Here is a 16,057-nt window from a genome sequence, read left to right on the forward strand (position 1 = left end):
AAATTACTACAAGGTTAAAATATCCTATTTTAGAATTAGCACAGTACATAACCTGGGATGGTTTTCCTGAATTCCTCGTGAGTATTATTCTTTGCATTTATGTGATTGCTTATAGACACTATTTTCCTGGGCATTTTACAGAATCTCATCCTAAATGTATATGCTTGATCTTCCTCAAGGAACCTCTGTATCCTGGTTGCATTTTGGTCAAGGTACAATTTCACAATAGAAAAACATATCCACAATGAACAGGGGCATGAAAACATGTCCCTTACGCAGTGCCACTCTACTACTGAAGCCAGCATAGAATGGAACATGGTCACTCCCTGATCTCCAAAGGGAAAGCACCATGACCTGAATGTCCCATTGGCAAAATAAGTGTATTTTTTCTAGTCTTGAACCAGCACCATGTCCTCCACATGCCAACCACATGAAGAAATATGTCAATCAGTTCAGTCTTCACTGGTACTTCCAAGTTTCTTGCTGTTTCTGCTACCTCTGCAGTGACTTCTTCCACTGAGGACTTGGGCCTCTCCAAGGAATCCATAAAACTAGAATCATCTTCTTGCAAACTTCTGTTAATGTTGTTATTTTGATCATTTCCCATGAACCTAAGATTTCTACACCAGAGAGTTAATATTGATCATGGCTACAGCCTTACAAATGGATTAATTAAATAATAAGGCTCGGAAATCCAAAAGACTCTCTGATGCATGGACTATAGAACAGATGCTGTCAGTGGTTTAGAAATGACACTATCCTATCTGATTTCTTGGGTGACAAAGTGCACTGCCATGACCAGTGATATTTTGAAAGGAATGTTTTGAAACAATAAGTCTAAATATAGGCTTCAAATATTCAGTGAACCATGTTGTAAATAGTTGTTCTGCCAGCCAGGATTTGATGATGCTTTAGTGTAACTCTTAAGGGCTCTAAGATTTTGAAAACAACAAAGGAATAGTAGCCTCCACTTAAAGTCACAGACAGGGTCTTGCCAGGGACAACTGGGTGTGATCAGGGACAGTACAGGCACAAGAGAGCTTTCCAAGCATATTCATTGGTTCATTTGAGGGGTGACACCAATGTATGCACTCACTGATTTCTCTGCACACATAAAGTAGAGCATTCATCCTATGTTAACCATATCTCCCTCCTGGTGAGTTCAGGAAAACCAGTTAAGTGTTCCAAACAGAGGGAAGAATGTCAGAGTCACAGTGAGGCTCCCTGAGTAGAACAACAAGAACAACAATAATCTCACATTCATTTTCATATACCTGCCTTCTCATCAGCTTGATCCTACATCCCACATACATTGTCCTTACACCCACCAGGGTGAAAGACCCTATAATATCCCTTTCCTGCTCAGACATCCTCCAGTGCTCCTTGCTTCTAGAAGAGGCAAGACCTGTTATGTCCCAGGGTCATACTCTCTGCCTAGGGTTCTGGTTCAGTAGCCTAGATAGGCCCTCTTGTCCTTGTCCTTTTAAGATCTCAAAAGCCATCCTACCACAACTATCCAGTGTCACCCATCTCTCACACGCTGTCCTTTTCTCTCTTTCCAGCAAGCGGGCCACCTATAATTCCCTGAACTTAATTTATTCTCTCCAGAACACAGCCTACTACATGACTGTACCATATCATGGTTTTTAATACACATACTCATGAGTTGCTAGAAATAGTGACAGTCTGAGGGACTATCTGCCTTAATAGTACAAACACAGAATCCAAAGATTTAATACATATGTGAGCCAAGGAACATAAGCTATCTGTTAAGATTTATTTGTACATGGTGAAATAACATTTTATATGCCAAGTTATAAAAATATACTGAAAGATTTCACCTACTTCTTCATACATTTTTAATGTCTACTAGAAAATTTAAAACTATATATGCATTCATGTCATTTCTGTATTGAGCTGCCAGATGTAATGTCATATTAAGGGCTCAGTCACCAGAATCTGTTGCTAAGTTCTAGAGGATTAGGCCCAGGAAGAAGCTCTAGGAAGTTCATTTATTGAGTGCCTGACTGATACCTGTGAGTTGTGTAAATGGAATTATTTACCCCTTTTCCAAATAAAGGTTAATTCAGTGTATTTGGCAAAGAAGTTCCCACAGGAAAGGGCACTGGTTATTTCTGGAACCTCTGAAATAACATCCAGGTGTTGATACAACGGATGCCCCTGACCTGCAAAGACCTCAGGGAGCTAAGCTGCTTTTCTCTCTCTCTCTCTCTCTCTCTCTCTCTCTCTCTCTCTCTCTCTCTCTCTCTCTCTCTCTCTCTCTTTCGTAGAACTTGAGCACAAACCACATGCTTTTCAAAGCCAGAAGGGTGAGGACTCATTTGTGAAGACAAAAGTGACATGGATAGGAGCTCTTAGGAGGATGAGCCATTGGGAGGGAACTTAGGGGGAAAAGCTAAGTGAAATGGAGAAGAGAAGACACAAGAAAAGGTGCTAAGACTTGGGAAAGGAGAGCCCAGAGGTGGAAGAAGAGAATCAAAGAGGAATGGGTAAGACTGGGAAAAAGGAGGATCTAGGGGTGGTGACATGTGGGGTGGAGTGAGGAGGACGTGGGCAGCTTGAGTCTGCTGGTTAAAAGGCCAGGCAGCAGACCAGAATCACTCTAGACCATTTCTCCTCTGCTCTACTGCAGCTCAGCTCAACTCAAACCAACCATGACCAACCTGCAGAGACCCTCACTGCCCCTGTTGGCTGCTTTAGCCCTAATACTGGTCCTGGCTGTGAGCCCTGGAGCCAGTACTAATGCTGAAGCCAAGCAGACAGCAGTGGGTAGAGTGGAGCCGGATGACCTGACAGATAAGGAGGTTCAGAAAGTGGTGAACTTTGCTGTCAAAACCTACAATGATATGGACAATGACGTGTACTTTAGCAGGCCGATACAAGTGATGAGCGCCAGTCAGCAGGTAGGTACCTGGCCCAAGGGATAGTGGGATGAGTTTGTTCTTTATATACCATCATTCTTTATTCCCCTATGTTACTTCAACCTCTGTGTCTCTCCAAGGGACAATAATCTTCATTGCATGTGGTACAAATCATTCATAATATGCATAATATGAATACATCCCTGCTTGCTACTCAAACCATATTCTAAGCAAATATCTGCAGCCCCATAACCCTCCATGAGTATGTTTAGAATTAACCCCTCTAGATTAGCTAGAATCCAGCTGGAGATTTGTGGATAATTATCTAGTACCTCTTTCCTGTTTCCCAGTTCCAGCTGGCCAGAAGTACAGAGGCTGTCAGAGTCAGAGTCAGAATCTGCCATAATTAACTATCTACCACCAACTCTTTGTGGTCAGTGCAAAATATTATCTAAATGACTAGAAGAAAAGACAAATCGACCCCCACAGATATCTCTCACTGAATGATCTTTAAAGAATCTTTTCCTTAACATTTTTAAAAGAAAGTTTAAATTTTTAAAATTATTTATATGTAAATATGTGTATACTGTGTGTGTCTGTGTCTGTGTGTCTGTGTGTCTGAGGGAGGGGGAGAGCACACCTGTGAGGGCCAGAAAAGAGCAAGAGTTACAAGTAGTTGTAAGTAGTTGTGAGCTGTCTTATTGGTGCTGAGAACCAAACTTAAGTCCTCCAGAAGAGCAGTATGTATTCCTGAACTCTCTCTCCAGCCCTGGTCTCTTTTTATTCATTCTTGCACAATTTTGACACACACATACACAGAGAGAGAGACAGATAGACACACACACACACACACACACACACACACACACACACACACACACACGTTGCTATAGGGATAAATCTTCAGAATATCATGCAGCTCCTTCACCCCAGTGTTACATTCAGCCATACTTGGTCCAATCTTCACAGTCTTTCAAGAGTGTGTGTATTGGAGTGTGTGATTATGTGCATTTAGCTTTCAAATGCATTGAAAGTAAATACTTCCTTCAGTGAACAATTCTTGTAAGTAAGGGTATCCTGCACAAGTGTAAGATTCCATTTACAAAATCAGGAATCAACAGACATGTTCAGTTACCTCACTTAGAGACTCAATCAGTTTGCTGATGTGCAGCGCTTGACATCCCCTGCTTAGGCTGATACCTTTATCCAACTCCCTAAGTATCCTTCCCTCTAACAGCCTCTACTCAGCTTCTCTGACCTTGAAATTATGGATGGATTCATTTTGCTGTGGCAGTCATGTTCTGCTCAATGAGATCTTGCTCAGCCATATGTTCTGCATACAGTGATAAGGCCCAGGAGCACTCTAGCCATTTTTGCTTGGATACATGCTTCATGTTTCTCTATAGTGTAATCCTATTAGGACACATTTCTCAGGAGTCCCTATCTATAAGGAACACATGACTCTGTCAAATGGTGCTCAGTCTGGTTGCTCTAATGTTTCCTCAAAGTTAATATCAGTCACCAAACAGGTACCCTTCTAAGTCTACTGGGCAAGTACTTTCAAACTGTCCTAAGAAGGCTTGCTTCTGTCTACATGGTGGCCCTGAGTATCATGAGGAGGAACATTGAGGCTGTTGCCATTATCTTAAGATGGGACTATCCTGGCCAGTACTTCAAACATCATCTCCCTCTACATAAAGAGGACCTTCCTGGATTATTCCTCTGCAGCATGGAATCATTCCTCCATTAAATAGACAGTTACCAAGATCATAAGGGATCAGAGCCAGCATTAAAACCTACTTCCAAGGTCAACTTAAAAGAAAGGCTGGGGATTCCATGGGATAGATTGTGTGCAATTTCAGTCAGCCCATAGCAACACAGCTGCAACATGGTCCATACACATATGTTTAAATCTCATTTCTGTTCCTTTTTGAACATTCAGATAACTCAAGATCAGTACTACTTCTCCTGCTCCAGCAATCAGCTGCTATCATAGACTTGGACATATTATGTCCTTCCCAGGTGTCATGGTGCTTTTTGGATCATGCCATTGGTGATGCCATTGGAGGAAAATGTAGGAATTATAGACCATAGAATTGGTGGATCTAGTTTTACGTGAGGGGAATCCAGGAACAGAAGCATCGAGAACCTTGTTCCTGGTTCTTCAAGACAATAACTAGAGCCCTGTTTCCAGGTATCTCACATCATGATTCTTTACCTCCTGACAAGTTTCGTCTGTGATGCCTGGTGTAGGGAATGGGTTAAAGTCACCTCTGATTACAGCCAAATGGAAGATGTGCAAGTGTGTTACACACTTGATAAATATCATCATAGACAATCACACTAAAAGATGAGGCAGTTAGAGCCACCTCCCTTTTACCTTAATCATTTTCATGTGTAAACATCTCACATTTCCCCACCCTGTAAAGAAAAGTCTTGAAAACTACTGGTAAATGAAGAGAATAGGCTTTCTATGGGTTGTGTGCTGTGTTGAGGATACTATTGAAGGTGAGTCACCATCCTGAGGCCTTCCTAGAGTTTACCACTGTTGTTGACTCCAGAGTCACAGTCAGCAGGGTTGAGCTAGTCTTGTGTGCAACCCAGAGCTTTTGTTTGTATTCAGAGCAACCCTGGGAAGTGTTCATCATCCATGGCTATCTCCCTAGAACTCTGTCTTCACTCCCTAAACCCAATGAAACAACTGTCATTCCTTGCCTTCTGCTTTCCATATTCTGAAACTGCTTTTCCTCAGAAGCACAAGGTACCCTCTTAGAGTTGTGTAGATGTAACCAATCGTATTATTAAAATAAGAAACACAGAGCCAAGGTAAAAGAGAAAAGCCGAGAGGTCAGAGCTCAGAGATAAAATCTTACCTCCTGCAGTGCTCCTAGCTTCCCCGAGAGAGGGAGGTACTTCCTGTGTCCCTGTTTAAATAATCTTTCTGTTCTGCCTTCTCATTGGTTGTAAACCCAACCACATGACTGCCTCATCACTGCCTGTAAGTACCGCCCTCCAGGTCTTAAAGGCGTATGTCTCCAATACTGGCTGTATCCCTGAACACACAGAAATCTACCTAGCTCTTCTAACCACCACGCTCTCACTATGGCTCTAATAGCTCTGACCCCAGGGCAACTTTATTTATTAACATAAAATTAAAATAACATTTCAGTACAAATAAAATATCACCACATTTCCCCTTTTCTATTTTAATAAAAAGAAAAAAGGCAAAAGGTTATAACTAACAAAAGAAAAACTATATACAAAAGTACAATAACTATATACAATATATACAAGTAACAAATACCTAAACGATGTCTAGTCCATTTGTATTTGACAAATCAGAGAAAATAATTCCCTTATCTATCCTATTTTAGTAAGTCCAAAATGTATCTAATTCACTTTCTATCCTAATTAATCTTCAACTATAACTAACTAATCTTCAACTCCCTCAGAGACCCAAGAAGGAAATAATATTAGCTAACAAAAATAAAAACAGGAAGTGCACAAAAGCAACTTCCAAAAATTTTGTGAGTTGACAGAAACAGCCAGCTGCCTGGACAGTCACCTGAGGTTTCTCCACAGTGTTGGGGCATCATCTTCAGCCTATAGGCTTAGCGTATCTGACAGACTCATTTGTGAAGTAGGTTGTACACAAGGTCAACAGTTCAACCTCACACTGGGTGAGAGCAGTCCATGTACCAGAAACACCTGAATTCCACTAGTGTCATGTCATGATTCAGGATTTTAAATTCTGGAAATTGTTGATGGTTTTTGAATTCAGCTGTCCATTCTTCTTGGCTGTGTATATATGGCTTCATCTAAGCATGCCCTTCTCCACATCCCTCTATTAAATGCCAGTCTACTATTGAGAGGCGTGAGCTTTCAGTTGCTGTTCCATTGCACAACAGAAGCCATCGGCCCACTGCCTGTTCAGCTGCCTTCAAAGAAAAGGGCACTGTACCTTTTCCAGATTGTGAAGGCCACTTCAGGGATGGTGCCATATTGTCCTGGCCTCAGAAGATGCCTTCTGATAAAGCCATAACCATACTTGTTTTGGCAGGAATCGGTAGTCCTTTGTTTCGTGTTCTGTCTGTCCATTTTGTCCTGTTGATTTGAGGATACTTTGTTGTCCAGTGGCTAACTTTTGCCACAATGAAAATTAACTCCATATGCAGTTTCTTCAATGCCCATATTTTCTCTGAAGTAGATTGGTACTGCCAGGAGCTGACATGTCTCAAAAAAGAAAAATTTCTAAGTTATTAAAATATTTTAAATGCCATATTCGTTAGATCTCTGAAGGGTTTGAAGATGACCTGTCTAAAATATATCTGCTCAATTTTTAAAACATATCTAATATGACTACAATTTCTATTGTAATGTCTAACTACTAACTTTCATTTCTTTATATCCTAATAGTTGGTAATAATGTAAAGTATTTAAAACTAGTAATTGTCTTTTTCTTTTCTTTCTTTTTTTTTTTTTTTTTAAACAAGAACCTTAAATCTAATCTCCTTTGCTTAGCCTTTTTCCTAACCCTTGACAACAACTTGTAACCAACCCCCCTAAACAATTGAAAATTATCCCAGACCCAAAACCCATTAAAAGAACCAAAAAACCACCCGCCCCACACCACTTCTTTGGCAATGTGGGTGTCATATTCTTAAAATTGCTTCCTGCTGGGTATGGGTGAAGTTATCTTTATCCTGAAAGAAAAATTTAGGTTAATTGTCAAATTCTAGGAAAGGTAACTATATCCTTCATTATTATCCAGTCTGTGTATAAAGCCAAAGTTCAGGGTTTATCTCAAGTCCTTATTCAAGTAGTCTTTGAGACTGGATCATCTCAGCTAGTCATCTCAAAATTGTTCTGAGCACCTTGTAGTTCAAAGCTGATCTGTAGATGATGTTTGTCAGCTTAGTGATATTATTATTGTCCACGTGGAATTGTTGTTGTTGTTGTTGTTGTGGGGCCCCATCTTCTTTCCGGAGACTTCAGTTGATGTTAGGCCTGGCCGTGATTTCCTGCAGAAAACTGATAAGAGACTCGAACACAAAGACATATATATGCAGCTAACTGAAGCCTTTTTTCTAGAATTAGTTAGTACTCTATATGACCATTCATATCTTAACAAAGTTTAAAATGTATATATATATTAATCTTGTAAATTTTGATATAAAATTTATACTTTAAGAAAAGTTTAAAGAATCAGAATAGAATCAAAGAGTTGAGATTAGTAATAGAATAGTCCCTTAATTAATTTGGCTTTTGTCCTGTCCCATAGCAGAAAATGGCTCTTTTATTCTGTCATGATACAGGGAGTTTGTATTTTCATTTTAACAACATGCTTGAGTTTAAAGAAGGAGAGAGCCATTCTCCAACTCCAAAGTCAGCTTTAAATTTTAATTGAACTGGGACTATTAGAAAACCAATAGTGTTAAATCTTTAGAGAAAAGCAGAAACAAACATTTAAGAAGACATAAAATTTTTTAGATAATATATACCCATATGCCATATACTCCAATATACTCTGTTTCCTGGGATAGATGATTTGTCCCTTTTCTTCAGTTGTCTCATTTGTCTTGTGTCCTTCAGATTCCTTAACCTTCATTCTCCTAAAAGACAAAAACAAAAACCTTCCCCCAAGACTAATTTTGGGGATGTTCCTTTTTGGCAAGTTATTATCTGATTAAATGAAAAGACATGTGTTACAGGTACAAGTTAGTTTAAATTGGATGTTCATGCTGGTTGATGAACTATCACCTCCTCTAATTAAGAGGTTTCTCTTGTTCAAATCGAACCTTTATCAATTTTGATGGTACCCACAGCTTATCTTCTCCTATAGAAACAAAAGCAAAACCTCGTCCCCAACGTAATACATACCCTGGCTTCCATTCTGAGGTCAGCACATCCTTAAAGTATATAGGCTGATTTAATTCTGTAGTTTTTTCTATTACCCAATGTCTCTCTGCAGCTGTTGTTCCTTTCTCATTGGCATTCAGAAAATTCAAAGTTAATAGAGCATTATGCAGTCTATTTCTGGGGGTTTTTGTTACTCCTTTCTGTTTATTTAGCATATCCTTTAGAGTTCTGTTTGACCTTTCTATAACTGCTTGACCTGTAGGATTATGTGGTATACCTGTAATATGCTTTATATTGTAATAAGCAAAAAACTGTTTCATTTTAACAGAGACATATGATGGAGCATTGTCAGTTTTGATTTGTGCAGGTATACCCATAATGGCCATAACTTCTAGCAAATGAGTGATTACAGAATCAGCTTTTTCAGAACTCAGAGCAGTTGCCCATTGAAATCCTGAATAAGTATCGATAGTGTGGTGTACATATTTCAGTTTTCCAAATTCTGCAAAGTGAAACACATCCATTTGCCAGATTTCATTTCTCTGAGTACCCTTTGGGTTACATCCTGCTGGTAATGGTGTTTGATTATAGAAGGAACAAGTAGGACATTTCTTTACTATTTCTTTGGCTTGTTGCCAGGTTATGGGAAAATCCTTTTTTAAACCTTTACTATTGACATGATGTTTTTTATGAAATTCTGAGGCCTCCAGCACATTTCCTATCAATAATTTATCAATCTCATCATTGCCTTGTGCTAGAGGGCCTGGCAGACCAGTATGAGATCAGATGTGAGTTATATATAAAGGATGACTCCTTTTCCTGATTGTATCTTGTAATTGAATAAATAGTGAAGTTAATTCTGAAGCATCAGGGATAAATTCTGCAGTCTCAATATGTAATACCACTCTTTCAGCATACTGAGAGTCAGTTACTATGTTGAGAGGTTCTGAAAAATCCATTAATACCAACAGAATAGCATACAATTCTGATTTTTGCACTGAATTATAAGGACTTTGTACCACTTTACTTAAATTTTCTGATTTGTAACCTGCCTTTCCTTGTTTGTTGGCATCTGTATAAAATGTACGAACTCCAGATATGGGTTTTTGCCGTACAATTCGAGGCAAGATCCAATCAGCTCTCTTTATAAAATCAATTCTGTTGCTTTTGGGATATTTGCTGTTAATTTCTCCCAAAAAATTACTGCAAGCTCTTTGCCAAGGTTCACTTTCTGTCCATAATTTTTCAATGTCCTCCTTAGTTAAAGGTACGACAATTTCTGCTGGGTCTATTCCTGCTAATTGACGAAGTCTCAATTTTCCTTTCCAAATCAAGTCAGAGATTTTTTCCCCATAAGTTTTTAATTTTTTATTTGGTTTATTTGGTAAAAATATCCATTCCAATATAATATCTTCCCTCTGCATTAATATTCCAGTAGGGGAATGCCTAGAGGGTAAAATAACCAAAATGCAATCCAGCTTTGGATCAATACGATCCACGTGCCCTTCATGTACTTTCTTTTCTACCAAGGCCAATTCTTTCTCAGCTTCAGGTGATAATTCTCTTGGACTATTTAAGTCCTTGTCACCTTCTAAGGTTTTGAACAAATTAGTCAGTTCATCATTTTTTACCCCAACAATAGTTCGTAGATGAGAAATATCTCCAAATAATCTTTGAAAGTCATTAAGAGTCTGTAGTCTATCTCTCCTAATTTGCACCTTTTGGGGTCTAATTTTTTGTAGCTCTATTTTATATCCTAAATAATTAATAGAATCTCCTCTTTGTATTTTTTCAGGAGCAATTTGTAATCCCCAGCAAGGCAAAATTTTCTTTACTTCTTCAAACATTCTTTCTAAAGTATCTGCATTTGAGTCAGCTAGTAAAATATCATCCATATAATGATAAATTATAGATTTAGGAAATTTTTTACGTATCACTTCCAATGGCTGTTGTACAAAATATTGGCACAGAGTTGGGCTATTTAACATTCCCTGTGGGAGGACCCTCCATTGAAATCTTTTAACCGGTTGAGAATTATTATAAGTAGGCACTGTGAAAGCAAATCTTTCTTTGTCCTTTTCTTGTAAGGGTATTGAAAAGAAACAGTCTTTTAAATCAATAACTATGAGAGGCCATCCTTTTGGTAACAGAGTAGGCAAAGGAATTCCAGATTGTAGAGAGCCCATCGGCTGAATTACTTTGTTAATTGCTCTAAGGTCTGTTACCATTCTCCATTTACCAGATTTCTTTTTAATAACAAATACAGGAGAATTCCAAGGGCTGGTTGACTGTTCAATATGCTGAGCATTTAACTGTTCTTCTACCAGCTTTTCTAAAGCCTGGAGTTTCTCTGTTGTTAAAGGCCATTGCTGAACCCATACAGGCTTGTCTGTTAACCATTTTAAAGGTAGAGCTGTTGGTATTTTTGGAAGATTATCAGTTGTTGTGCCCTGTTCCTGTATAATATGGATGGCTGGTGACCACTCAAAATAATGCCTTCTAATATTTCTCTCAGAAACATGTGCTAGTTTATGATTTGTTTCTGAGATTGGAGGGATTTTAATCTGAGTATTCCATTGTTGCAACAAGTCTCGACCCCACAGGTTCATAGCTATGTTAGCGACATATGGTTTTAATTTTCCTCTCTGTCCTTCTGGACCTATACATTCCAGCCATCTTGCACTCTGTTTCACTCCAGATAATGTCCCAATTCCTAACAGTTGAATGTTTACCTCCTGAAGAGGCCAAGTTGGATGCCAAAATTCTGGTGCAATTATGGTAATGTCCGCACCTGTGTCTACCAGACCAGACAACAAAACACCATTTATTTTTATCGTTAATTTTGGTCTCTGTTCATTAATAGAAGTTTGCCAAAAAATTTTCTTTATGTTTTCTCCTGAATTTTCTATTCTCTCTTTTTCATCATCCTGACCAGCCTGATTTATTCCAATAGTCATTTGGTTATTTAATCGCTCAGAGCAGGGATTTCCTCTACAGCTGCAGGAAAGGTTTGAACTGGTTTTGCTATGGGGGCCTGCATGAGGCCCCTCCGGGAGTTTCCCGAAAACTGAGGCAAAGGATTACCCTGTCTGTCCTTTGTTGATCTACATTCGTTGGTCCAGTGTTTTCCCTTACCACACCTTCTGCATACTCCAGAAGGAAGGGGCATTCTGTTGCCATTGTTCCTTGAAGAAACATTGCTTCTAGGATTGACCTGTTTACAGTCCCTTTTAAAATGTCCTTGCTTTCCACACCCAAAACATCTAACACTCCTCAAACCTTTTGAAATTACTTCTCCTACCCACGTATCATGCTCATCAACCTCAACATTAATTGTTTCTCTAATCCAATCTTCCAAAGGTGCAGATCTTGCCCTTAATGGCCTGATTATTCTTTTGCATGCTGCATTCGCATTCTCAAATGCCAAAGCTTCAATTATTGCCTTACTAGCTTCTGATCCTGAGACCATTCTGTTTACTGCTGAAGCCAGTCTTTCTAAAAAATCTGTGAAAGATTCTTTAGGGCCTTGCATAACCTTTGTGAATGACTCATGTTTTTTTCCTGGTTCATCAACTCTGTCCCATGCATTCAAGGCTGCCATTCGACATAAAATTACGGTTTGAACATCATATAAACATTGTGTTTGTATTGAAGCATATTGGCCTTCTCCAATAAGCTGATCCTGACAAACTTGTATTCCTTTATCCCTCCATTGTGTTTCTACGTTTCTAGCTTCCTCCTTAAACCAAGTCAGAAATTGAATTCTCTGGCTGGGTTCCAGAACAGCTTGTGCAAGGTCCCGCCAGTCCTGTGGTATAATCCTATTATATGTTGACCAAGAGTTTAACATTTGCTTTACATATGGGGAATGCATGCCATAAGATACTATTGCCTCCTTAAACCTTTTAAAATCCATCAGTTCAATTGGAGCCCAGATATTTTGTGTAGCCATTTGATCAGGCATCTGCTGTACGGTTACAGGATAAATTAAGGATGATTGTGTGAAAACAGGCTTTCTTTCTGTAACCTTATGATCCAAACTTGAACCAACTTCACTGTTAAAATTAACAGGTTTTTCTAAAGCTGTTATCCTGGCACTTAAATCGACTATCTTTTTAAATAGTAAAATGAGAATAAGCATGGTGATTAACTGCATAATTCCCATAATACTAATCTTTTCATATAGTTGTTCCATTGTCAGACTGCCTAAAATTTCAAACAAAACCCAATTTTCTTCCAATGTACACAGGAAACCCATTTTTTTAAATGTGGAAAAAATTTGTCTTTTAAATAGTTTCCTTTATGACTTACCAAATCTGCGTAGAACAGTAGAAATCCGAGCGAATTTCAAAACAGCCACCTAGAGTCCTAGGTGTAAATCCAGAGAGAGAGAGAGAGAGAGAGAGAGAGAGAGAGAGAGAGAGAGAGAAAGAGAAACAGAGAGACAGAGAGAAAGCAAGAGAGAAAGCAAGAGAGAAAGCAAAAGTGAAAGTGAAAGTGAAAGTGAAAGCGAAGGGGTAGCCGGCTAAAGCTTAAAGCCAGCCACTTGTTCCCTCTGAGCCGAGTCAAGGCTTGGCTTTACAGCCAGGGGCCCTGTTTAGCAGGGCAGGCCTGAGCTGTTTGTAGCACTGGCTTTAAGCAAGCAGCTCACAGTCCAGCCTGAGCCCAAGCAGACCTGGGCTGGGGCTAGGGAGCCGGCTGCTCCGGCTAGGGAGCCGGCCCCAAGCAGTTTTTAATGGATTCTTGTCACGTTGGGCGCCAGATGTAGATGTAACCAATCGTATTATTAAAATAAGAAACACAGAGCCAAGGTAAAAGAGAAAAGCCGAGAGGTCAGAGCTCAGAGATAAAATCTTACCTCCTGCAGTGCTCCTAGCTTCCCCGAGAGAGGGAGGTACTTCCTGTGTCCCTGTTTAAATAATCTTTCTGTTCTGCCTTCTCATTGGTTGTAAACCCAACCACATGACTGCCTCATCACTGCCTGTAAGTACCGCCCTCCAGGTCTTAAAGGCGTATGTCTCCAATACTGGCTGTATCCCTGAACACACAGAAATCTACCTAGCTCTTCTAACCACCACGCTCTCACTATGGCTCTAATAGCTCTGACCCCAGGGCAACTTTATTTATTAACATAAAATTAAAATAACATTTCAGTACAAATAAAATATCACCACAGAGTTGCTCAGAAGGAAATGAGTTATGATATAAGCCTGTGCTCCCCTATTGAAAGGTAGCTAGTGTGCTCTGGGTTCCAGAAGCTCATGGATGGAACTATGAACACATTAACTCTGTAATGTAAACTGACTGCATGCATACGAACTTGACTGGTGAGATATATGTAATCCTGATCTTTTCACTATAGGTAGTGGCTGGGAAAAACTTCTATGTGAAAATAAAGTTTGGCCGAACTACATGTACCAAAACCCAGTCTGATTTGTCTGACTGTCCCTTCAATGAACAGCCAGATCAGCAGAAGGTATGCACATGGATCAAAACATGCAAGATGGGGAATTACCTTGCAGGGAGGGGTGTGTGCAAACCTGCAGGTTTATGAGTGCACATGCATCTGGGATGGTTTGTGTGAAGTTATATAATTATATGAGAAAAGGTGTGTGTGTGTGTGTGTGTGTGTGTGTGTGTGTGTGTAAGTATGCATGTGTTATAGGGTATGATGATTTATGGAATAGGTACATATGAATTATGTGGTATCAGTTTATGCTGATACAAATCCTTTCTGATGTCAGGTGGTACAGGAGTGAGTATATTTGGCCATACTGTTAATTCCAATTGCTCAGTGAATTTCCCCTGGGAATCAGAGTACTAGCTTTAGGAGTTAGTACTAACTTTAGGAATGTTGCCTGCTGAAATTGTATAGTCAGCTTCAGGAGTAGTTCCAAGAGAGAAGGAAATTTTCTGAAGGGACGATGGCCCTCTAGGTGAAATGCTCCAAAGCTGCCCCTTATGTTCCTCATCTCTCCAGGAATGAGGCTGGTTTTGAAGTACTACAGTTCTGGGGAGAGCTGCATTCTTCTTGTGACCCCTCCTATACCCTGCCATTTTCAGAAGTTTTCACACCCCTGGTTCTTCAATCCATGACCCTCTTAGTGCTGGTCTAGGTTCTGGAAGTGAAGGAACCCAGAGACACTGAGTCTTATTCTCTGGAATGACTCTGAGGATTCTGTGCCTCATTTATGAGCTCTTCCTTACAGAGCTATGCTAAGGAAGGGGGATACAGAATCCCATAAGCCGCTAGAGTGAGGGACATGTGCCATTTGAAGGATGGGCAGCGATGAGAGAAATGTTGAATGGACCCTGCACAGTCTGAGTACCTTGGGACTTAACAGAAGTGATAGAGAGGTGTGATTGTCTTACGTCTACCATTCCCACTCCACCCTGACACCTCAGGCTATAACCTAAACTGACTGTCCCTCTCTCTCCCCTTTTGTAGAGAATAACCTGCAATTTCGAGATCAACACTGTGGCCAAGCAAAACAAGATGTCTGTGACACATTTCAACTGTTACCATGCCTGAAGAGCTATGCCAGGCTACACTGTGTTATTTGCCCTTGATCTATCTTTTCCTTTAGCTCCCCTTTCCTCAGATAGAGGATCCCAGCTCCAGAGGATGTCTCTTCAGAATGCTAGCACCAAGAGATCAGTAGAGAAGAATGCTGCAGACAGACCCTGCACACCTAAGTGGCTAGTCCCTTGTTGATTTCTTCTACTTGCTTTTCAAATGCATCACTGTGGAGCCCATCATTCACCCTTTTCTCAATAAAACACTACCACCAGCTCCTTCTGAGTTGTTGCTGTGCAAATGCATGGGAGAAAATAGTAGGGAACACTCAGGAGATGGAGCTTCACACTCATAGGTGCATATCACAGGAACCACTACCTACTTTGGGGACATTCAGTTCTGGGAGTAGATAGAGTAGAGATCAGCTTTTACCCTGGTCTCCGCATGTTTTTGGTTCCTGAGAGATACAGAAGGGTGTGGGAGAAGGATGCTGAGCTGTTGCCATGTAAATTAGGAAACAGCCTTGAAAAGGAGTCAGTGAGGCAAATGATGGTGCCACAGCCAGAGCCAACCTCATTTAGGTGTGAAATGACCCAACGGGAGAGATCATTGTCATATCTGAAATCTCCAGAGACTCTACACACAATGATTCCCATCTATTTCTATCTATAATAGGGTTTAGGAACTTACATGAATGAGAGCTGAGAAGTGTGTGTGTGTGTGTGTGTGTGTGTGTGTGTGTGTGTGTGTGTGTGCTCACACATGTGTGTCAGATAAGTAAAACACCAATCAGCATCTG

At 40.0% G+C, this 16,057-nt stretch overlaps 1 protein-coding gene across 1 annotated transcript; it reads left to right on the forward strand.

The window, feature by feature from the left end:
• Positions 1 to 2,659: 2,659 nt before the first annotated feature.
• On the forward strand, positions 2,660 to 15,420 carry LOC102909104 (cystatin-D-like). The gene is made up of 3 exons (XM_042277181.2): positions 2,660 to 2,924; positions 14,104 to 14,217; positions 15,190 to 15,420. Exons 1-3 carry the CDS (start codon positions 2,676 to 2,678, stop codon positions 15,271 to 15,273), a joined length of 447 nt encoding a protein of 148 aa, XP_042133115.1. The 5' UTR covers positions 2,660 to 2,675; the 3' UTR covers positions 15,274 to 15,420.
• The last annotated feature ends 637 nt before the right edge of the window (positions 15,421 to 16,057 follow it).

Source organism: Peromyscus maniculatus, chromosome 4 (genome assembly GCF_049852395.1).
Source record: "Peromyscus maniculatus bairdii isolate BWxNUB_F1_BW_parent chromosome 4, HU_Pman_BW_mat_3.1, whole genome shotgun sequence".
NCBI lineage: Eukaryota > Metazoa > Chordata > Mammalia > Rodentia > Cricetidae > Peromyscus > Peromyscus maniculatus.